The 23,829-nt window shown below is 48.2% G+C and overlaps 1 protein-coding gene across 2 annotated transcripts; it reads right to left on the reverse strand.

Moving 5' to 3' along the window:
* Positions 1-3,318: 3,318 nt before the first annotated feature.
* SLC9A8 (solute carrier family 9 member A8) lies at positions 3,319-23,829 on the reverse strand. Of its 2 annotated transcripts, XR_005259535.1 has the most exons (17): positions 23,677-23,829; positions 22,675-22,853; positions 22,285-22,365; positions 18,189-18,247; positions 15,533-15,616; positions 14,534-14,635; positions 13,706-13,740; positions 12,981-13,124; positions 11,589-11,727; positions 10,316-10,421; positions 10,050-10,166; positions 9,234-9,316; positions 7,960-8,071; positions 7,315-7,535; positions 6,120-6,266; positions 3,763-4,815; positions 3,319-3,655 (listed from the first exon to the last, which is right to left on the reverse strand). XR_005259535.1 is itself a non-coding variant. In XM_038159208.1 (16 exons), exons 1-16 carry the CDS (start codon positions 23,682-23,684, stop codon positions 4,684-4,686), a joined length of 1,749 nt encoding a protein of 582 aa, XP_038015136.1. In that variant the 5' UTR covers positions 23,685-23,829; the 3' UTR covers positions 3,319-4,683. The 2 variants fall into 2 exon arrangements, 1 of the variants encoding a protein (XP_038015136.1); XM_038159208.1 differs by having other exon boundaries at positions 3,319-4,815.

Genomic DNA, 23,829 nt, shown 5'->3' on the forward strand with positions numbered 1-23,829 from the left:
ACTCGTGCAAAACCAGCGTCCGACTCGGTTCAGCTCCGTGTGGGCAGCTGCGCTCCAGGGTAACGGGAGGGCAGCTGGGGATGGTGCAGAGCGTGCTCGGGCCAGAGCGTGGCCAGGCTGGGTGCCACGGGCCAGCCACGCAGAGAGGGACACTGCCACCGGCTGGGCACGGGCTCGTGGCACCAGCAAATCTCCTCTGCGCCGAGAGCCGGGCCTCCCGAGCACAGAGAGCCACAGCCACGCTGTGTCCGGCAGCAACGGGACCCTGCCACAGCCCTGCGTGTCCCCCGGGCCATCCCGGGCCATCCCGGGCCATCCCGGGCCGTCCTGCTGCTGCCCGTGGAGAGCAGCCTCCGGAAAGGGACCAGGGGCTGATTTCCCTTGGAGGACACAAACACGAAGGGCTGCTGCCATCTCCTGGGGGCTCTCAGGGCATGGCCGCCCCGGGGTGGACAGGGACCAAGGACTGAGCAGCCAGGCTGGGCACTGGGCTGTGCCAGGCTTGGGGACAGAGCACTGGGTCCCTGCTCCGCCTGCCAGCCCCTGAGTGACGGCTATGACCCCCGCTGCCTAAAAATCCCGTGCTCCAGAGATCATCTCAAGAAGACAGGAAGAAAGAAAATGAGCTGCCAATCCCTCAGGTCCTTTATTACTCCAGGAAACCTCCAGATCAGCGCTTTCATCCCTCAGGTCAGTGTGAGCACGCCCAGCACCGAGAGCCCCAGTGCTGGGGGTGTTCAATCTCCACTCTCAGACACTCCTGCTGCTGAGGGCCAGCGTTTGCAGCCACGCAGCAAACCCCAACCAGTCCAACGAACTCCACGTGCTGTGGCCAGGCCAGACATCCAGTCCAGGGCCTGGCACTGCTCAGGGACTCCTCCCTGCCAGGCTGGACCCACCCCGTGGGGCACGGCACAGCTGGGGCCAATGTAGCCGTGTCCCCAGCTGGGAATGGTGCTGACAGCTGCCACCAGTTACCTGAGGATTACACACAGCCCCTCTCTCTCGGGCAGCTCCCCTGGTGCTGCTGGGGGGCTGAGCCTGAGAAGAGCGTGGTGGCTTCACCCTCGGAGCTGAGGCCCAGCAGGTTTGGAAGGGGGTTCCTGATTGCAGGAACCAATTTCTTTGGGTTTGGTCACCCTGCAGTGGGAGGGAGGGGAGTTGGGGGCTGCAGTGCTGCTCAGTGAGAGCCTGGCTCTGGAGCAGGAGCAGAGCTGGGGTGGGCTTGGTGTCTGGGGCTGCACAATATGTGCTGCATTTCCACTCTGTGCTGGCTCCCTCAGGAGTCTGAGGGCACAGCTACACCTCCAAGGTGGCAGGGACACCGTCTGTCCTAGGAAAGGAAAAATGGGGAATAAGGTGACTGTCAAGGAAAGTCAGCAAAATCATGCATGGATGTGAAAATCAGCAGAAATTTCTTCCAGTGGTTCTGAGCTATGGAGGTTAGTGTGTAGTTTGGGGGAAAGTGAAGTCTTAACTCTGAGTTGTGCAAATGTGGTGATATTTTAGTGCGGTTGATTTTTAAATAGCTCCCCCACCCCCCATTGCTCCAGCTTCATTGCCTCAAATGATTTAATTCCTTCTGTGGTGGGTAATTGAAGGTAAAAAATGCTTCCAGCTGGGGCTCTCAGCTCTTCTCCTGGTGCTGCCCAGGGGCAGGGCTGGGAGCAGGACCAGCCTCCCCAGCAGCTCTGCGCTCCAGCAGGGCCCAAAGCTCACCCATGTCCTGCTGCAGTCGGAAGGGTGACGCCCTGGTGAGGATCCCAGCTCAAACCGGAGCTGCCCTCACTAACGCCCAGAGCGCTTTGCAATCAGCCCCTTCTGCACCTCCAAAACTGGCTGCTGCAGAAGCTGAGCCTGCACGTGCCCCTGGTCCCGCTGTGTCCCCTCCCCATTGTGGCCCCATTGTTCTTGAGGGCTGGGTGGCCTCAGCCGGTGCCACTGACCCTTAACTGCAGCCCCACAGGGGGAAACTGCCCTCAGGTGGGGGAGCTCACCTGGGGGCACAGGCACGGGGAAAAGCCAAAAGGTGTTTCATCAGCACACGGCAGAGTTCTGCTCTGGCTTCCCAAAGGCTGAGCTCCTGAGGGGCAGGTGAGGACTCCTGGTTGTGGCAGCTTTGGAATTAGGCTGTGGAAAGAGCCCAGAGGTGCTTTGGTGGGTAAAGCAGAGGAGCATTCTGCAGCCTGGAGGATCAGGCAGAGCTCAGCGAGCAGCAGCACCCGGGGCTCTGCAGGCAGCAGCCTCTGCTCCAGCTGCTGGGGAGCCTAGCTGAGAACACCAAGAAATCAAATTCACTCTTGCACAGCTCTGCAGATCCAAGTTAGGATGGAGGAGGGAACTTGTGGAAAGAGGGTTCTGGTTTAAGATTGGTCTGATAAGAGAGGAAATTATCTAAAGTAACTGCCAGGCAAGTCAATAAAGAAGAATATTTCTTTTCTAAGCATATTAAGTGACCAACTCCAAACTGTGAAATGACTGACAGAAAAGCCATTGTATTGATAAATGAATATAAACATTGGACACTGTGGTGAAAACCTCTTTTGGTTCCAAAATGAGCGAGTTAGCTTTGCTCTCTCGGAACACACACTTAGTTCCAAGTTTTGACAAATGCAGTGTTATGTTTTAGAACGGCCGGGTTTAACCCCAGCCATGCCCGGGGTCTCCACCGGGATCGCTCCGGAGCCGTTCGCTCCCTCCCCTGCCGCCAGTCCCGGGGCGCTGCCGCCGGCCGCCGCCAGAGGGCGCCAGCGAACGGCTCACCTGGCGCAGGTGCGGCGCGACCGAGCCGGGGACACCGGGGACACCAGGGGGGCACTGGGAGGCACCGGGGGACACTAGGAGGGCACCGGGGAGCACCGGGGGACACCAGGGGGGCACTGGGAGGCACCGGGGGACACTAGGAGGGCACCGGGGACACTGGGAGGCACCGGAGGACACCAGGGGGACAGCGGGAGAGCACCGGGGACACCGGGAAGGCCCGGGAAGCGCCGCCCTCGGGCATGCCAGCGGGACTGAGGCGCTGTGTCACCCCCAGGGTGGCAGCAGCTCCACCACTGAGCACCTGAGAAGCTCTCAGGGACCTTCCAGCAGCTCCTGGGCGCAAAGGTGAGAAACGCAGGAGGACTGGTGGGTGACTGCAGTTTAATTCAGTCTGCTGGGGTCTGGAAGGGTGACAAAAAGGCCGATGTTCACACAGATCCCCCGTGGATGAAACAAGCACCCATGGCTTTCACAGCCTGCCCAGCCCCAGCTGTGCATGTCCCCTTTCCACAGGCAGGGAAAGGGCAGCAGGGGACAAAATGTGGTATTTTGAAAAACTGCTCAGACAACAGGTTCAGGGTTCTGAATACATTCTTGAACTTTTATTCTCTCGGTAGGTAAGCAGTGGATTAAAAAACTCAGTAGCAAAACCAGACCAAAACAAAGTCTCACATCTTCAGAAACAAACATGCACATTTGCATGTCAGATTTGGGTGCTGAACTGTAATTCACATCCTGGCAGTGGATATGCAAATGACCAAGGAGGAATTTGGCAGTGGCAGCAAACTGCTGCATGTGTCACCATGGCAAATGGGCAACAAACACGTTCAGGTGCTGGCAACGCTGAGCAAACACTGGGCCATGGAGAACAAATGCAGTGATAACACAGGTTCTGAAACAGGGTAAGCAGAAGAGAAAAATGGGACAGCTTAATGGAAGCTGTTTGGCACTTCCCAGCACAGGCTGCTTCAGCCACGCGCAATATCAATCTTTCTGTACCTGGATTTGGTTTTGTAGCCTCTTTCTCCTCATGCACATCCTGCTTTTGCTTCCACTGAAACTTAAAAATTCCACTGGTGAGTTCTGGAGTGTTAGGGACACTTCATAAATTAGGCAAAACAGAAGCTGCTTCTTTCTAAGATTTGAAGCCAAAGTGCCAGCAAGGAACAATTACCAGTTATAGAAACCCAACTGCAACTGGCTTTAGCCAAAGAAAAGGAACTACAATTTCAAACAGCAGTTCTGTGCTGTCACAGACCCCCATTTCCCCAAAACCATGCTATAATCAGTACTGTTGATCAGATCCCTTACTATTAAAACTGAAAAACCCCATAAAACAGAAATCAAGGATTTCTTAAGTGACAAAACTACATTTTCAGAGGTGATTCCCTGTATGTGCAACATCTGCTCTTGTCAAGGTATGCATCTTTTCTGGGTTCAAAATGTGCAAATCCCATAAATTATATGTTTTTTCCAGTCAGATTCCCTTGCTAGCGCTGAAACAAATTCACAGTATAAACTGTCAAGACTCTTCATGCTGTGAATGAATATATTTTTATATATTTATATATATATATATAAAAGGTAAAGTGCAATTCATTCTGTCTTGCAGAGCCACACACGGGCCCTGTACTGCAGCGTGTGGTGGCAGCAGGCTTTGGGACGGGGAGAAGCCCGTCCCCATTAACAATGTCATCATTCCACGGCAGATGGCTCTGCTCCTCATGGGGCTGCGTGGAATCTGCTACGCAGTGGAGTCTGAGCAAAGGCTTCTTCCTTCGGCCCAGCCAGCGTCCGACCCTGGTGTGTTTCCCTTCCTGACCAGTGACAGCAGAGCTGCGGGTTTCACCGGAGCAAGGGGCACGGGACAGTCTGCAGCGCGGGGGCTCGGCGGCTCCCGCGCAGCCCGGCCCGTGCAGCTCAGCGCGCCCCGGCCCCGCTCTGCTGCAGCAGCTCCTGCTCGTCGTCCTCGGAGCCCGAGGGGCCCTGGCGCACCTCCTCGTACCACTTGTTGGTCAGGGTCTTCATCTGGATGCGCCCGTCGTGCAGGTCCTGGGGAAAGCACAGCACCGTCACCTGCTGGGCCAGGGCTCTGCAGGGCCAGGGCTGCTCACACCCCCCAGGCAATCCCCTGCTGGGCCAGGGCTCTGCAGGGCCGGGGCTGCTCACACCCCCCAGGCAATCCCCTGCTGGGCCAGGGCTCTGCAGGGCCAGGGCTGCTCACATCCCCCAGGCAATCCCCTGCTCCCGGCCCCTGAGCACCACTGCTGCTCTGCTTCCCAACAGAAAACATTTACCGGCTGCTCCGGCAGTAATCATTGCCACGGATGACAGCTCTGGTGCTGGGTATTTTTACCTGTGTTCTCTACAGTCCTGCTCTGTGTGTTTCAACAATCCTAATGCTGTTTGCAGGGCCTGACTCTCCTTCTCGTGCTCCCAGGGACACTGGGAAGCTTGTGGCCTGCTGTGGTGGTTCACATGCTTATTTTTCCAGCCTTTGGTTGCAATCTGGATGGCAGCCTGTGCTTTTGGCTACCAGCTACGAATCAGATGCTTACTTCGGTTTCTTGATTCCTTTCTGGTTTTGCAATAAATGACTTTAGTTTTTGTAGGAAAGTGCTGAAATGGTACTTTTGAAAAGTTCAAAACAAGAGGAAAAACAGTACTTTTGAGCAGGCTAGGAAGATGGAATGTGCACTTACACAAAATTATTAACTCCACAGCCAAAATGCTTCCACGGGAAATTGGAAAAACAGAGAATTCTGCGACTAAGGAGCCTCAGATTTCTGAAGCGTGGGAGTGAAAAAGGCACAGTATTTACACCTTGGGGCCACTCAGTGTTAAGTTACTGTCAGGTGCTGTTTTGCATGCACAGCCTCAGAGCCCTGCCTCTGGGAAGTGAGCAGTCTGGAAAGCACCGGCTGCAATCCTGGTGCCTTTTTCCAAGACAGCAACTGCACTCTGCAGCAGCAGCACAGCTCCAGCAGCCACTGCACCACTGACAGTAAGAGGCAGGAACGGTGTGAGACAGCACTTTAAGACTCTGCCCGAGTGTTAGCACCTTTCCTAGCAGCAGCAGCAGCAGTGACTCCTGATGCCCTTCACGGCTCCCCGCACGATTAAAGGCGAGTTCAGCACATCCACACACCAAGTTTAACTGGGGGAGCTCGGAGATGCTCCTTTAATCCAACTTCAGAGCAGCTGCTGGCTACAGCTGCTCTCTCGATGCATGAGCAATGCACAGATGTCCCACTGTCCCTACACAAGTCGTGTGGCTGCACGATGAGCCCTGTGGTGCTGAGGACAACAACCACCTCGACCAGTTTCTCTTCTTCAAGAAAATAAGAAGGACTTACTTCTTGTGTGAGTCTTCTGGTGAAGAAAGGATTCAAATACTCCACATCAAGCCGCATAAACCCTTTGAGGTTCTGGCGTTTTATGTACTGGGCTTCATACTCCTCCTCTGTGAGCTCTGACAGATGCTCGGATTCTATAGTGTTTCCCTGGAAAAATCACAAAGAGGGAATAACCGAGAGCAGTGGCAGCCATCCCACCACCTTGCTTCAGCCCCTGCTCTGCGGGCTCCCTTGTCACAACCAGCTGTGCTGTGGAACAACGTGGCAACGATCCCCATCCCAGCCTTGCAGGGCTTAGCACTGTGAGTCTGTCCAGCCATGGAATCCCAGAGCCACTTAGCTTCCCTTTCCATGCTGAAAGGGAAAAGACCTCAAATGTTCCATGGTTTGTATTGTCACTATTGCTGAGAACAGGTTTCTGCTGTGCAGTTTTTCTCTTGTGAGCTGGACAATGCTTTCACCCAGCAAGCAGCACTGCTGTCATTGTCCCACTGAAAAGAGCCCTGTCAAACACGCCCTGGCCCTGCACTCTGCCTGCACTTCCTTGTGTGCACAGTGCAATTCTAAAGACTACAACCAACCTCATGCAAAGAGAAAATGTTCTTAAGATCCTCCAGAACAACACCCTGCATATACTCTTCAATGGTTTAGAGAAAAACAGGCAAAAGATGTTCTGGGATACTTTTTATTCTCATCTTTTGCACAAGAGGTTCCAGAGTGGCTTTTGGCTTTGTCAGATCTCCTGCTTTGCCAGAAATTGCTTTAAAATAAAGTCCAGTCAGAGGGGGGCTATTGCTACAATCTTCTCATGGCCTTTGAATTTTTCAAAATAATTTCCATCTGCCTTTTATGATTAATTTCCATCTCACACTGTACCAACTACTTTCTCCCTGTATATGACTCAATCCTCTATCATCTGCTTTATGCTTTTCCAGGGATTACTTTAATTGATATAGATCAACCTGTAATTGGATTGAATTAAGAGACTATTTCTCCTTCCCTTGTCCAAACACATATTTTATATAAACACTAACCAAACTCTGTCTTTGGGATATTTTAAAATCATATTGCTTGGCTTTGTCCTACTACCTTGGCTTTTTCTACTGCCTTCATCTTACTTGTCAGTAAAAATCATGTACTAGTCCTGAAAAATGTCTGAACTGAAAAAATCTCCCCAGCCAAACCCCAGACAAACCATCTTCTCTGTCTTGCTAAGATTGACGTCCTTCTTGCTCCTCTTGCGTGGCTTGGAGTCCTCGATGTCCACGAGCCTGATGAGGGGCATGGTTCCCCCTCCCAGCAGCAGGATGGTGAAGAGCACGATGATGATGGTGGTGGTGCCGATGAGCTGCCGCTTCTCGATGGGCTCCAGGCCCAGGTGGAGGCTCAGGGCATAGGGAATGGCCCCACGTAATCCTCAGGGGAGAGAACAGGGCAGCAAGGGACAGTCAGCCAGCAGCAACCTGAGCACCCGGAGAGCCCAGCAGCAATTCTCCACCCTCAGAGGGGCCTTCACACTCCGGGGCCGTGCCCATCATCTACCGCTTGGCTGCCACCCCAAGTCTGAGCATTTCAGACACTGCTGTTCAACCTGTGAGGCTGCTGGGCCCCTGGAGACAAGCAGCCTCCAGCAGAAAAGCTCCCGTGGGGCTCACCAGAGCAAAGTCCTCCAGCACAAAGGGGAAAGAGAACATTTCCTTGCACTTGGGCTTCAGAATCGTGCAAATGTTCAGCTGAGTTTTGCTCAACCAATGAGAAACCAGTTCCTCCTCGAGTGGGCCACACAGTGAAAGAGATGAAACATTTTTTCTGGTTCTCAGTATTCTGAGCTTTAACTTACCACTGAACCACATGATGAACATCATTTTGGGAGTGATTTTATGATCACGGAAAAAGTTGAGTAGGTAGGAAAGTGGAAAAATATTCACTGCTCTACCAAAGAGAACCAGCACCTGAAAAACAGAAATAAAAGCAAAAGACCATTTGATGTGCTACATCCATGAGGCCCCACTTGCAGCTGGTTTTACAGGGCAAGCTGAACATGCTTTTTTGCTCACAGGCAGGTGTGCTGCTCCATGAACAGAGAGAAACCCCTCAGCACAGGGCACTTTGAAACATTTTGTCTGCTTAACTGAAACTAAATCAGACCTGTCACTGATGGAGACCAGGCTGCTTTACTTATAAAAAATAAAGGAAGCCAGGAGACATTCCAGGGAGACCAAGAAGTACTTTGGGTAAAAGTGCTCGTCAGTTCAGCTCCTTTTAATCACTCCCTTGGTGCAGCAGCCAAGAGGCAAGAAGGTATTTCTATTGTCTCCCTGTGGCCCAGTCGCTCAGAAAGGCCAGGAGCCAAACAAACAGCACGTCAGCCTGTTTCTCAACACCTCCCTGGGTACGGCTGTAAAACACAGCCCACACTGAAGCAACACTTCTGAGAGCAGAAAAGAAAAAAAGGGGACTATTGATTTAATGGCAAACAATTAACAAACACAGAGAAAACTTTAACTCAGAAAAAGGCAAGGTTTTCTCAGAGCATTGTTTTTAAGCTCCACTACAAACAGACCTTGATAAGGCAAATATCCTAGAATTAGTCAGCAGGATCCTTGAAGGGCTGTGCTGTTTTCCTTTATGAATCACCCCAAAATTACACAATGTGCATTACGCCTGAGAGAGTGCTGCCACCCAGAAGGAAGTGTCACACCTTAGACACACATTAGACAGGGAAGTGGTGTGCAATGCAGGCAGAGCAGCTCCCTGTGCCAATATCCCTGTCTGGGGAAGCTGCAGGTAACAACCCTGCCCTTGGATGGACCAGAGCACACCGCTGCACACAGCTGGGACTGGACCACGCTGCCCTCCCTGCCCTCTGCCTCCCGTGCTGACACTGAGCACCACCCTGGGAGCCAAGCCCCTGTGGGACCCCATCCACAGGCACTGCACTAGGGCACGCTGAAATGGGTTTAAAACAAAAGAATTGGGAAAGGAGCCAGAGAATATTTTATAAAAACCTATAAATCATAACAATTACTCAAAAATCTTTTAACTGTAAGGTGTTTCCCCCTCCCCAATACCAAAAATGCATCTAAAAAGATATGGAAGGAAGTAAATACCTACTATGCACCAGATGACAAAGGACATTTCAAACTTGTGAGGAAAACTAAAAATTGACAGGCCAAGAAATGCAAAAACACACGTTTCTGAAAAAGAGAAATCACATTTAAATAAACAATTCTAGCAAACCTTTTCTACTCCTGTTATTAATTACTACATCCAGTACATAAAATGGGATTTCCTGACCAAACCCTGGGGAGCTGCTGGTGCTCACTAAGGAGTGGTTAAGTTCCCTCTGCAGCAAAGCCACTCCCTGACCACACTGCATCCTCCTGAAACAATCCAGAATTCATTCATGGCAGCCCCCAGAAATCAGGGACATGTTGTAATGCAGGAACATGTCATTTCTTCAAAGGTTTGGTTTGCAAAAGGAACTGGCAAGGCTCTAGGACAGAGCTGCTTGTACCACTACTTCCAAAAACCTCCATATGTGAAGTTACTGTTTTTGCAAGTAGCTTTTTATATTAAAAAACGTTAAAAAATACCACTCAACCCCCATCTCCTAGAGCTAAAAACAGACTAGAGGAACACACGAGCCAGAGATCTCTATTTGGCCATCAATCTTCTGGCAAATCTTAGCAGGAGCCTGCAGGATGAGAGGGAGATTTACTGCATGTTTTATCCAGTGTGGCAGGAAAGGTGACTTCTGAGTGCCTTCCAGCCTCCACTCTTAGGAATTCTTCTCTTAAAGACAAGGACCACTGACACACAAACGCCTGGATGCAAATTCTCACCCCTGCTGCTCTCAACAGAACCACAGTTCCATGCAAGTGAAATTTTAAACCATTAATAGCAGATTTAATAGCAGGCAGCACCTACCACACATGAAAGCAACAGTTCTGAGTGTCTGCTGCATCAGGATCTGCGTCACTGGGGACAGGTTGTGGTGAGTGTAGTGGGACATCACGATGCCAGAGAACAGGATTGCCATGATACCTGTGGGCAAGAACGGGGCAGTCAGCACAAGACTCTGCAAGGATTTACTGCTGAGACCCTCCGGAGTAATCTTATCAAACCAGCTTCTACAGCTACACAAGTATTTTACCATAGCACACAGAGAGGTCAGAACTCGTTTTGCTGCTCACCTGAGAGTGAGATCCCTTCTGCGAGTCCGTAAGGAAGGTAAGCAAAGATAATCATCATCCCAAATTCCAGGGAAGGTGTCTTCCTTAAATCAATGTGCTTTAGTACGTACACACAGAAATGTTATGGAAAAAGTAAATTAAAAAAATAAATCAAAGAAATATTTTTATATGTTCATTCCATTACAAAACAATGATTATGCTTAATGTAGCTCTCTACTGAATAGCCAATAAAATCTACATATGGGCCTTCAACTCAAGGGTGGAAAGATCAGTAATTTCTTCTGAGAGGAATGTTTCTTACAGAAGCTACTGCTGGTAGAAGTCTGTCAGAAGACAGAGCTAGAGACAGGAAAAGATCTCTTATTGATGTGCCTCTATAATACCAATAACAACAGGTAAATCACATACTTTTGAGGCACAAGTAACTCCAAAGGGCAAACAAGCTGCTTTTCTCTTAGTAGAATTCAGATACGAGTCAAAGAAGTGTTGAACATCTGTCTCTCTCTCTTTTGTTGTGATGTATGGAATAATTTCAAAGGTTGTTGAATTAGGCTGATGAACCAAAAGGGGAAATAAGCCTGTATTTAATCAAACATCCCGCTCCTGCTGTTTACAAACCAAGTGTTTGGCAGTGTGTCCCAGCTGATCCAAGCCCAGCTGCACAGCCCAGAGTCACACAGTGAAGGCAGAGCCGGCGTTAAACAGCCCAAGAAGTAACAGAGGTGTCTGGGCTGCAGCAAACAGCCTTCCTGATCTCAGCACGGCAGCTCCTGGGTTGTTTAGCAACCAGTTCATGGAAGTGGAAGAGGCAAAATATAACCCAGGGTAAATGCAAACAGAACAGTGTCTGCATTCAGCTGCCTGCACATGATCCACAGGGACAAACGAGCTGGGCTGACTCAAAGCCCCCGGGAAAAGCAGCTTTTTTTTCTTTTTAATTAACTGTTTTATTTATGTGAAAAAGAAGCCATATGCTTGTTAAAATGGATTGGTATTGAAATGGAATTAATATATTTTGAATTTACAAAACAATTACCATATCTTATAACACTCCAATGCACATAAGCTATTATACAACATTTCAGACCTTAATTATGTTCATAAAAATTTGATGCCACTTTTAATACACTCCCATGCACACTAACATAAAACCAAAATAATGTCTTGTAAGAAATATCCTCTAAGAAATGCTGAAGATAGGAAGAAAAATACTACTAGGATGTTGCAGTTCACCAAAGTGTACATATATATCACCAAAATTAACAAAGGATATTAATGCAGAAATAAGACCAGTAAGTGTGCCAAGTGCTGCAGAGCCAAAGAACATCTTGAGAAAGTATCCCAGTGCCTGTAGAAAGGTTTGCCATCCACTTACATCTGACATATTTTCCCTTGTCAAACCTTCTGCTGTGCTAGATACAATTGAAAGAGAAATAAAAATAAATGGTTATACATTCTAAGCCTGGATCCAAAAATATCAAACATCTTTTGAGCATAACAACAAAAAAGACTCCCATTTCTTTGTTGCTACCACTCTTAAAAGGCTTTTACTGTGATATATATAACAAGAGGAATGTCAAAAGACGTTAAATCAAGCCTCAGTGTAATCCCCAAAGGGAAACCTAATTCTGCTAAAAATCCAGCATTGCTGCTCTGAAGAATCCCAGAATGGCGTAAATAGGCTATGGTGATGCCCAGTGTTTGAAAACAATGCTCAAACTTTGAGAAGGAAAAGAAAACACATTTTACAGTGGTGAAAAATCCCTCACGTGATCCTCTGAGAAGAACAAATGAACAGGAAGAACTCTCATCAAATATTTAGGTGTGGATGAGAGATAAGAAGGTCACTGAAGGAAAACAAAGCAGCTCTTAACAGGAAAGGGAAGAAACCTCTTAGAATTTCAGGAATATATTTAATGAAATTCTGTGCAAAGAACACACAGATTCTAGCTAGTGTTTCTTTTGGCTGCTTTTAGCCTTCAGTATCTTCCCTGAAAGCACCACAACTGTAATAAAAGCAATTAATCCATTAATAGAAAATGACTCTGACTTCACTACCTGCTTGGCACAGCTGCTCCTTCTATACATTCACAGTCACATCTACTGGCTTCAGCAAGAAGATGAAGACATATCTATCCATCCTTCACTCTTTCAGCCCCAAAGAATTATCACAGGCAGAAGATAAGGATACTGGAGGCTCCCCTTTCCTGCAGCCCCAGCACAACCACAACCCCACTGCACGGCCGTGCTGCACTCCTGCCCAGCCACAGGGGCACTCTGGGCATGGCCAGTGGCTGGAGACAGAGCAGCTCTGGGAAGGTGAACACTGCTGTGCCTGACAGGGGACACGTGGGGCTCCTGCTGCCAGACCCTGCCATGGAAAGAGAGCTGATAGTGAATGGAACTAGAAAGAATCAATTATCTAGGGTCTAGGAGATAAGGCACTGAGGGAGGCTAATGAGGACACCACTGACTGTCCTCTGCCCGTGCAGTTCATGTTCTGGATTGCTTTTTACACAGAAACACCACACAAGATTCAGCCTGACACCCAAAATACACAATTTGTTCCAAAGGAAAATGGAAGAATAACTGCAGACCAAAAAACAAACAGAAAACAAACAGTAGTGACTGCTTCCATAATCATGAGTGGCTCCAATGCACTTACTTGGTCAGGACAATCGAGACTGCATCGTTGAGAATACTTTCTCCAAAAACCAGCATGTTAAGCACAGGATCCACATTAAGGGCATTGAAAATGGCAATAGTAGCCACGGGGTCAACTGCAGATATCAAAGAGCCGAAGGCAAAACTGGGAGAACGCAAAAGAGGAAACTAGATGAAAGAAAAGCAGCTACCTAGTAACTTACATGAACAACAGTAACAAAGCCCATTTGTGTTACTACACAGTGATACACAGTTTCTACAGAGTGATAAGAAAGAACTTTCTTTCCAGTCAAAAGAACTTGGCCACTTGACAAGTTCTTGAAAAATTTACATTATTGATTCTGAAAAAATTCTGTCTTTTAAGAGAGGATGTGGACAAGGAAGTTACACCCTTATCACATATATTAATAATACCAGCTAATCAAGGTTTACAAATCTAAAGTTTGGTTAAAATACCCAGTATCTCTCTCAAGAAATCACTGAGCACAGCACAGAACAGACTAGAATGCAAAAGAATGGAATATAATACAGGACTGTTTGGACATAAGGGTGTAATAAACAGGGTATAGAATTATTCCATCTGTTTCTTAGTTTCAAACACAATGTTGAATCTCAGCAGTCTAAACATTGACCAAAAGAGATGGCCAACTGTAGTGCATTTCCCACCCGCAGCTATCCTGAGGAAAGCTCTATTTCATATACTACACCATTTCCCCAAGAGCTTACCTGTCTGTCATGTTGAGCTTATAAATTACATCAGCCTGAAAGAACAGGTAGAACATAATCACAATTACTGTGGTGTTCTTCTGGTCTTAAAAACCAAACTATTCATCAAACCCTGAGCTCATTATGAAGAAAAGTTCACAGTAGTGATGTTGTCCAGTTTAACACTGCCCTCCAACTGTAATCTACTGCTACAATCTGGTCACCCAAGATCAGGGAACTGGAGCGGAGTCAGGCGAGCAGGGTAACCAAGACATTCAGAGGAAGAGAAATCTGAGTGGCAAAGAGGAAAGTATACAATGCTTGGCCTTCTCTTTTTCGGAGAGAAAAGATAAATATCTGTGTCTACATGTAGCCAGTGGGAAACACCAAACCACAGAACACAGAAAAAAACCCTCATATTGTAGAGTACAACATGGCTCTAGGGAACACAGGTTTTAGAACAGCCTTCCAACAGGAAGATTGTGGAAGTTAGAAAAAAGTAAAACACAAGCCTTAATTGCTTTTCTCACGACACGTGCTGTGTCATGGAGTGGCTCAGGTTGGAAGGGACCCCTGAGATCACCTTCCCCACCCCTCCAGCTCCACAGGGCCCTTGGAACACACTCCCCAGGATGGTGCCCAGGGAGCTTTGGAGAACCTCCAGGGAGGGAGACTGCACAGCCTCTCCAGAAATACCCATGGAAGGGAGTGTGTAACACTGCCTTTGTGAGAGCAGAGAACTGGACTTTGTGACCCAGGAACTCACTTTCACTCTATTTGTCTGCTCTTGAAAAGGGGACTTTCAAACAAGGCAGATAAACTTCAGTGCTTTAAAGCAGTAAGTCTTACCCGGCCCAGGAAATAGATTCCTCCACCTACAATGAAAGCTGATATTGCAGTGCCAAATACTGAGAACAGAATGATGGAACCAATGTTCTGAAAAAAATTACCCTGGAACACAGTAATAAAATAAGTAAATTAGCACAAATGGCCTGAGGGAAAACTCCTGTTTGGGCTTCCATTTAATTAGATCCTAACTCACAACTGGGTTTCCGATTACAGAGGCTCAGCGTGGTCCCAGGTACCCCAGGACACACATCCACACCATCTGCCTCGAGAGACTGCTGCTCTCCTGAGGACAACAGCAATTCCTCTCATTCCCAGGACTGACTCCCTGTCTGGCACCATAGCAAGAACCCAATCCTCAGGCAAGCAGCTGGATATTCGCCAGCACTTGAGACATATTTCCCACCTGGCAAAAGTGTGAGTTAATCCCTCTGCTGGAGACAGGGCATGTAAAAAAGGCTTGTAGACTTCCAGCTGCTAGTCCACTGCTTGTGATTTTGTATGAAAAGCCTCCAGTGTTGGCAGCAGCTGCTGGTATCACCGTGGCCACTGTTCCCTGCCTCTCCTGCAGCACAGCTGGAGCAGAAGGGCTGCACAAGGGAGCACCAAAGCCCCTCGGCCAGGACGAGAGCTGAGACCCCCAGGCAAGGCTCACAGCCTCACATGTTTTCCTCTCCTTTAGCTGTGGAGTGACCCCACCTTTCCCACTTCTCCTCCTTCACAGCAGCCCTTGTACAGCTCTGGTGAGCTAAGAAAGCTCTCCAGCCAAGGAAAGCCTCGTGTGTGCTGCACCTGACACCTTGCCAGCACTCAGTTATCAGCAACAAGCTACACTCCCTGCACTCTGGGTTGAAGAGGTTTAAATTCTGCACTCTCAATTCCCTAATCATTAATATAATGGAATTTAATGCAATTATCCTAAGCTTCACGTAGATAACTAAAAGCAGAATCTGTTCCAAACCAAACCTCAACATCCAAAATGAGTGTCTGGCAGGGACTGACCTTGTGCAGTGAATATCCAGATTCAAATATAATAGGTGGAAGTAAAAGCAGAAAAAACATATTTGGACGAAACATTTCTTCTTCCTGAAAAAAAAATTCATTATAATTTCAGGGATATCATCATTATTTAAATAACATCAAATCTTCCCAAAAAATTCTGTTAAAAAATAGTGATGGAAAATGAAAAATCTTTCTCCCCTCTTATCATGAAGTACCAGACTGAAGAACAGTAGACTATTCCAGGGCTGCTACTTCTATTGTTCTTTTTCAACCCAGTGATAGAAAACTAGGAGTTACTTATTTTAAATTACTGTCTCCAAAAAAGCTGCATAGAAAACAGGTTATTTATGGTAAAGGAAAAATCTTCCTGTCTCCACTTTATCTGAGAGTCTGAAGTGTGTAAGGACTGCCAAGGAACAGGGACCTCTTGGCCACTGTTTGAACAGAACTGGTTAACTGGGACCAAGCAGTTTCACTGGAAAACTCATCACCTGACAAGAAAACCACACCATCAGCCCAGTGCCCTGCAGGTGACCAGGCTCAGGTGACGCACCACCCGAGGGGCCTGAGGCTGGATTCTTCTCAGCAAATGTAATTTCTGCCTGAATGGAGTGGCACTATTCCGATGACTCCTTTTTGCCATCACAGTGATATAAATGGAACCCACCATGAGGTAAGATGCTATTTTTTTGTGTCCTCAGTCTTTGTCACTTATCTCATACCCTGGCTAACGCTGCTCATGCTGTACCCCCAGCCTGGCACCCTGGTTTTGCTGCTGGCAGAGCAGGCACAGAAGGCCAATGAATCCCAGCTGAGGAGCCAGTCTCTTCACCCACCTGCTCCCTCCCAGAGCTGTCACCTCCGCAAGCACCGACTAACTTGTTTAAACCCAGGGTGAACAGCTGATGGACTGCTCTGTTCCAACACCAGCTTTCAAAACAGAGGCACTCATCTCTTTAAAGTCTCCTTCCTGCCTGTACCAGTGATAATCATCTTAAAGGATTTGGGGGGCTTAGCAAACTAAACTCATCCTTTGGACTGAACCGCTGCAGCCCCTGAGTGGATGCTGACACTGCCTGCTCCTGTCAGCACCTGAGCCACCCCCCAGGGCTGAGCCTGCACTCCACTGCAGCCCCTGAGTGGGTGCTGACACTGTCTGCTCCTGTCAGCACCTGAGCCACCCCCAGAGCTGAGCCTGCACTCCCCAAAAGCCCCTGAGTGGATGCTGACACTGCCTGCTCCTGTCAGCACCTGAGCCACCCCCAGAGCTGAGCCTGCACTCCACTGCAGCCCCTGAAACCAGGGCTGGACAAGGAACTGAGAGCAATGGAAAGGAAGGACTGGGTTTGTGCTGCAAGGAAGCAGAGGGAAATAAAACATGAGGACTGACTATCAGCTGTGCTAGCCAAGAACTACCAGCAAGCACAAGGTCTTAGTGGTGAACCTGAACGAACACTTACAAAGGCGTGACCACTGGAAATTACACAGCAAAGTTTCCAGGGCAGGGATATGATCCAAGATTTGCTTTGTGCAGGGATACAGCCTGCAGTTAAATATTGCATTTTTTATCTTATCAGATAAACAAAAGGTATTTAGTAAATTTAGAACAATTTATAACCATGTAATGAAGTCCATAATTATTGATCTAACATTACAACAGCCTATGTTAAAACCTAAGCTTTATTACAGTGAAAATAAATAAAAAAATAATAATGTGATATCCACACCTCACATGTGGCCTTCCACCTTGGCTGACAACACAAGCAAGCACAGCTCCCCAGTGCCCCCCTAGATGTGCCCAACACTGCCCAGAAAACCCCCATGTCATTCATCAGCTGTGATCAGTATTTGCTGCGTTTAGAACAAGTGCTCCAATCAGAGCATGGAGCTTTCTTTTTCCTTCTTACATGCATGATCTTACTCAGATGATTTCATTTAATCCATAAGAAACTAGTTTAAAATGCTGATGTTGTGGCCATTTAACTGATTTTCAATTTTAAGTCAAATCCAGTTGACACAAATCATGAGAAGAAGCACTAACTATTGCAGCCCCCACTGCTTCTAATGACTTCATATGTAAAAATGAAGTATTTCAACACAACTGCTGAGCTGTGTAATTGTTTAAACAAGTGTACACAGAACCAGTGTTGTTAGTTGACAAAAAAAAAAGTATAATACGTAGTTCAAAAGCTGTATCAGATTGAAAATCTATGCATTTTAATGTATTTCAACTAAGGAGAAAAAGAGTTTCCTTTAGGGCAATAACGGCCAAGAAATATAAAATTTCAAGCTAGGATTAAAATTCACTACTCAGACCAAGATGTTCAGCTGGCTGATATAAATCCTGTTTAGAACTGGCAATTCAAACCACTGTGACTTCAATCAGTCCACTGATCTAATAAATTGTTCAGTGCTGTGAAACAAAATCATAGTTTAAGTGCTGCAAGATTTTAAATTAAAGCAGGAATAGTGAAGAGTTCATTGCTTTGATAATGTGGGTAAACAGTAGGAGGCAAAACCCTTGCTTTGCTGGAGACTTCAGCTCTTGGAGAAACCTCTGCCAGGACTTGCCCTCTAAAACATCAAGTATTACAAAGCCTTTTTTGTAAGATTTAGGGATTTTTCTACAATTGAAAATTAATTGTTACAACTATACCTTCCAGTTGGCCAGCTTTTGAGCCTCTATGATTTTTATAAAAGCTCCCATAAGGATACCTAGGAGAGAATAAGAAAACATTCTGAAATAGCAACAAAATGTGTCACTGTTTATCAGCTCTCCAAGTTTTAGAAGTGAAAACAAGGCAAAACACAGTGCAGCAAGTTCATTTCTTTCCTAAACCATGAAAACACTGGGTGCTTTTGGGTTTAATCCCCAAATACCCAGTTTCCAATACGTTACAGAACTGCAGAGTTCCCCTGCACAACAGATTGTCTCTTGGGATATCCCAGCTCCAAACAGACCTACTGAGAGTGTGATGCTCACTGGTTCAGAAAGATAACAGGCTTAACTACTCAAAACCACTTCTCATCTAAGCTGCACTCAAATGAAATTTCACCTTTCTTGCTGAAGAATCAGGAAGTTATGAGTTAGGCATCTGTGCTTCATGTCACTTCAATATTATTTTCAGTTAAAGCAGCTTAAATGAAATCAGTCTTCTCCACAGAAGTGAATTTTGTTTGAACGAAATCATAGCACTTGCTGGCAATGAAGAAGGCAACAAACTCTGATCAGGGTGGAGATCCTGTCAGAACTATTTTCCAAATGAATTACACACTGTTTAAGTCATGTAGAAATAATGTGAATACAGAAGATAGAATTTTATCAAGGCTGCTGCAAACTCAGTGGTTAAAGGTTATAGCACTCTTTCCTCCCAAAACATAAACTCCCAAACATAAAACTGCTACAAGATTTCTCCTGGAAGTCACGAAGATAACTCATGAACTGTCATTAATTGTTTTCAAGCAGTAACAGGGAACTTGTCTTCAGCCAGATTTCAGATCTGTGCCTCTGCATAGTTGTGTTTTATAATTTGCAGAGTGGAGACTTCACAGTCCAACAGTGGGAGAGAAGCCAAATACTCCAAATGAAAGGTACAGAGTGTCTGAGAAGCTTCAAGTATGCTTTCCTGTAACTCATGTTAAGTGTGCTTTTCTGTAACTCATGAGGCCTCTTCTCATGCTGCAGCTAACAAAAGAGTCTCACAAACAGAATCACATGGATTACTGCTGATGGATGTGTCACACACACAAAGCCATGAGGCCTAAGCCTTCCTTTATACAAAAATCTGGGAAGGCATCGCTCCCAGAGGGTGGAAATAATTGTTCCATGAAAGGGTTTCTATGGAAAGGAAGAGGAAAACATAAATGAAAGAACATCGAAGGTCTGCTGTTCCTTGAAGGACAGAATGCAGATACAGCCACTCACATGCCACATGCATTTACAAACTACTCTTTCTTTATTACTAAATGAATGAGTGCAGGTTTAGATCAGCTGTTTCTATTAAATCAGGCAGGTCAGTTTTGTCGAGGGGCTAATTAGAAGGGTGAGTTTGTAACAGTTAATCTATACCTCATTTTTTTTTTAAATTTTATAGGCATTTTCTTATTGCAACCAACCTTTATTTTTCCTGAGAACACGTTAATACTCAGTAACAAATCAAAGAGAAAAAACATTTCTGCAAACTATTTTTACCAACAAAATTCCAGCAGCTTATAAGGATGAGGATCAAAATCCAGCCTCAGAGAATGCACTCCCACCCTGTCCACCAGGAGAGACACACCCTCAAGAAAACATAAACCAGAAGCTTCCGAGCAGCTTAGACAATGGGAGGAAAAATACTTGTGAAAATCATACCTCTCTTCTCTGCTGCCACTTTTATTAGCCTTCAATCACTTCCTGAGAGGGTTTGCTAAATTTACAAGTCAAAACAGGACACACCTCACTACTGGCACTGCTGGCAAAACTGGATACCTGAAACTGAAGCTGTGCTCTTGCAGCTGTGCAGAGCACTACCAGGGCCAGAGGGTCACTGGGCCGGCCCTGCAGGGATCACACGGGGGCTGCACTCACCAGGGCTGAGGGTATGCACACATGACCGTGCCTATAAACCACTCCGTGAGGCTGAAATGACACAGGACATCAGCTCCCTGGGCTGCTGCTGGCCCTGACACCCTGCTGACTCACAGGAACTGCATCTGCTGCGGTCCCATCGCCTCACTGGGGGACAGACTGCTGTGCTCCACCCCAAACCCACCTGAGCAGCCTGTTCCAGGCTCCTGCACGGCCTCCGAGCAGAGCACGAGAGATGCAGCACTGCTCCTCCTGGCCCACCCTGAGCAGCAGCGACAGCCCTGGCAAGGAGCTTTCCTGTTTCTTGTTGGGGCTCACAGGAGCACAGCACACACCAACACTAAATCCAACAGCTAAAACCCTTCTCCTGCAGCTGAGAAGCCAGTGACAAGAAACAGAAAGAGGAGAATGTCTGTGCCCCTGCTGCTCTGCACAGCTCAGGAGCAGGGACACAAGCTGGCCTGCTCTACACTGCCCAGGATACACAGAATGATTGCAAAAAAAATCCCAAACTATGCCAGCAAGAGCAATCACTATACTGCTGCATTTTATATTGGGGATTTGTTTAAATTTAGATTAGCTGTTTAGCAGCCATGGTAACTGAAGCCAAACCAATACCCTGTACCTGGGTTTTGTGTACAAAGGGGGAGGATACTGAAGGGACAGCGATGTTCTTTTGGCAGCTCTCAGGACACTGGGAGATGCATTCACAAGACACCTCACCTGTCCACAGCAATAATGCAAGGAGGGAAGGAAGAGAAGTGTGTCAACAGTGACACAAGCGGGTGGTTCCTGTGAGGATGACAAAGTGAGTCAGGATGGGCTGCAGCAGCTCTGATCCGTGTCAGGACCATAAAGGCACAAAGTCTGCTGGATGATGCTGCCATGAGTGAGGGGAGTGTGCAGCACCCAGCACTAGGACAGGATCCTCACCCGCCTGTTTGTTCTTCTGTTGAACAGAAATACTGAAACTCACTTAGGGCTTTGCAAGTAAATGCTGCTTGAAGCTCCAAAATCTACTTTGTGAGGAACATGGTTGGTCTCCAGCACACACAGTTATCTAGCAATCCAGGGAGTCCCACTGCTGGAAAACATGCTTCTCTTTCTGCCAAGTAACAGCTCTCAGCTTTTCTCAATCTAGCACCCCAGATGCAAGGAGATCCCTGCATTCCAGGAATCCTAACTTACTGACAAGCACCAACAAGCTCACTTGCTCCAGTTGAGGAACTGAGTAAAAATACAGTTAAGAAACATGAGAGAAGGTACCAGCTCAGCCCAAAATCAAAAAAAACCTATCTGCTCAACCAGTAATATCGTAATCTGCCTTTGATTATAAAATCAATCTGCCTCAGGATTATAACTGAGAGTCTTTGTCTGCTTGTAGCATTTTTAGAAGAACTGTCAGTGAAAGCATCACCACCAAGAGAAGCAAAAATGTAACAGAATCTCGCAAACAAGTCACAGCTGAAAAACTGGTGCTGGGAACACTCAGACCAAGTTCTTTAAATCAGACAGAAGCAGAGAAAATAATGAATGTATTTTACCTGATTTGCTCCTCAATTACACATTTATAAATCAGGAGCAACAGCATACGAATAAATGAAATTACCCTGACATAAAACTATAGGCTCAGAAATACTCCAAATTTACTCCAAATGAAGTACACACTTGATCTCCATGAAGGGTGTCACTCTTTTAACTCTAGCCATAGGAAGAGCTCTTGTCATGGTTCTGCTGGGACAGCTAAGGATCTGGCAGTCCAGGGGAGGTTTTGGGAGAGTTGCAGTCCCCAGCTGCATTAAAATCCCACACTCAGATATAAATCTCCCAACACCAATATCCACACATGTACCAGCCCAAAGGGAAGGCTGGAGCCTCATGATCAGGGAGTGCTGCACATCTTGTCCTACCCTGAGGATGCAAACCAGAGGAAGATGCCAAAGAACTCAGGCAGTGACATCCCTACAGGTGTCACTTTCCTGGGCCAGTCTCTGCGTGCATGCTCATTTCTTTATTTCTTCAAGCAATTTAACTCTGAGAAGTACCTGTTTTCTTCACTGCAGCCAGTGTGCTGTATCTTTCTGGTGATGGCTAACACCCAACACAGCATTATCTCCAGTGCACACTGCTGACAGTCCCTGGAGTAACACAAGTGCAACATGAAAATGTCATGGTTACTCACCTAAGGAAACAACAGCCACGCTCTCTGGTAAAAAATGAAGCCGGTATTCTATCAGTAAATGCACCAATATGATGCAAATAGCTGTGAAGGGGAAAAAATGGAGATTCAGGAGTGTTGGAAAACAGAAAAATATACTTTTAAGTAGTATTTTAAAATACACAACCAAACTTCTAATGATTTAGTAAACTTCACTTTGGCAATAAACCAAGAAGCACCAGTGTAAGCAGAGGCTTCCACCACCATAAATGTTTTAAATCCCTGTGCCTGTGCAAAATCCCACTTCTCAGAGAGAACCAGAGAAGAAATAAACCACTATGATTTTGGGTTGGCCTATGTGCTCAGACAGACTACAGTTAACAGAGATTAACAGACTTTCAGTTCATCATTCACCTATAACAAGAAGACTAAAAAAAATCGTCATGCCACTGGACTGTTCCTCTTGCTGTGCCTGGACTCCAGTCTGAACTGGAAGGATGGGCTTGGGAGGTGTAGGTGCCACCAGCTTGGTAGTAGCAGCCAGCAGAGCGTGGAGGGTGGCATTGATGACTTCGTGGGTGGCGTTAGCAGACCTGTCAGGACAATACAATATGTGATTACACTGGATGGGAGCAGCACGACGAAGCCCACTGCAGATACACACACTCCGACCTCCGCCAGATCACACTGAGCCGCACCGGCGACCACCAAAAGCACTCTGAGCAGACAAACCCCGGCAGCTCCTGCTCCCGGAGCCGCTATTGCACCGCAGCGCCCGTCCCGCCGAGCAGCGAGAGCCCGGCACCGAGGCCGTGACCGGCGCACCCGGCAGAACCTCCGGCCCTGCGGCCCGTGCCCGCCGCCTGCAGCACCGAGCCCTCGGCGCCGCGCCGCGAGTGGCACCGCACCGCTCATCGCACCGCACCGCGCGTGGGACCGCACCGCTCATCGCACGGCACCGCGAGTGGCACCGCGAGTGGCACCGCACCGCTCATCGCACGGCACCGCGAGTGGCACCGCGAGTGGCACCGCACCGCGAGTGGCACCGCACCGCGAGTGGCACCGCGAGTGGCACCGCACCGCGAGTGGCACCGCGAGTGGCACCACACCGCTCATCGCACGGCACCGCGAGCGGCACCGCGAGTGGCACGGCACCGCGAGTGGCACCGCACCGCTCATCGCACGGCACCACGAGCCGCTGCTGAGGGGACGGGCATCCCCGGCAGGCACGGCACGGCGCCGCACGGCGCAGCGCGACCGATCCCGGCCGGCACGGCGCGGCGCGGCGCGGCGCGGCACGGCACGGCACGGCACGGCACGGCACGGCACGGCACGGCACGGCACGGCACGGCACGGCACGGCACGGCGCGACCGTGGCCCGCAGCCCCGGGCCGCCCCCCGCCGCCCCGCACTCACTCCGCCATCTTGCCGGGCTCACGCTCCCACGGCGCCCCGCGCGCCGCCGCCGCTTCCGGCGCTCGGGCGGGCACGTCCGGCCGCGCGCGGCGGCGGCGGAACGGCCGCGGGGGCGGCGGCGGGCGCGCGCCCCCGGAGCGCCACGTGAACGCG

This window comes from Motacilla alba, chromosome 20, assembly GCF_015832195.1.
Source record: "Motacilla alba alba isolate MOTALB_02 chromosome 20, Motacilla_alba_V1.0_pri, whole genome shotgun sequence".
Lineage (NCBI taxonomy): Eukaryota > Metazoa > Chordata > Aves > Passeriformes > Motacillidae > Motacilla > Motacilla alba.

Coding starts and splice junctions, on each gene's coding strand:
- SLC9A8 (XM_038159208.1), bottom strand. Junction 10,422..11,588: donor CTGGTCTTATTTCTGCATTA/ATATCCTTTGTT, acceptor TTCTGTGTGTAC/GTACTAAAGCACATTGATTT. Junction 10,167..10,315: donor AGAAGGGATCTCACTCTCAG/GTGAGCAGCAAA, acceptor TCTTGCCCACAG/GTATCATGGCAATCCTGTTC.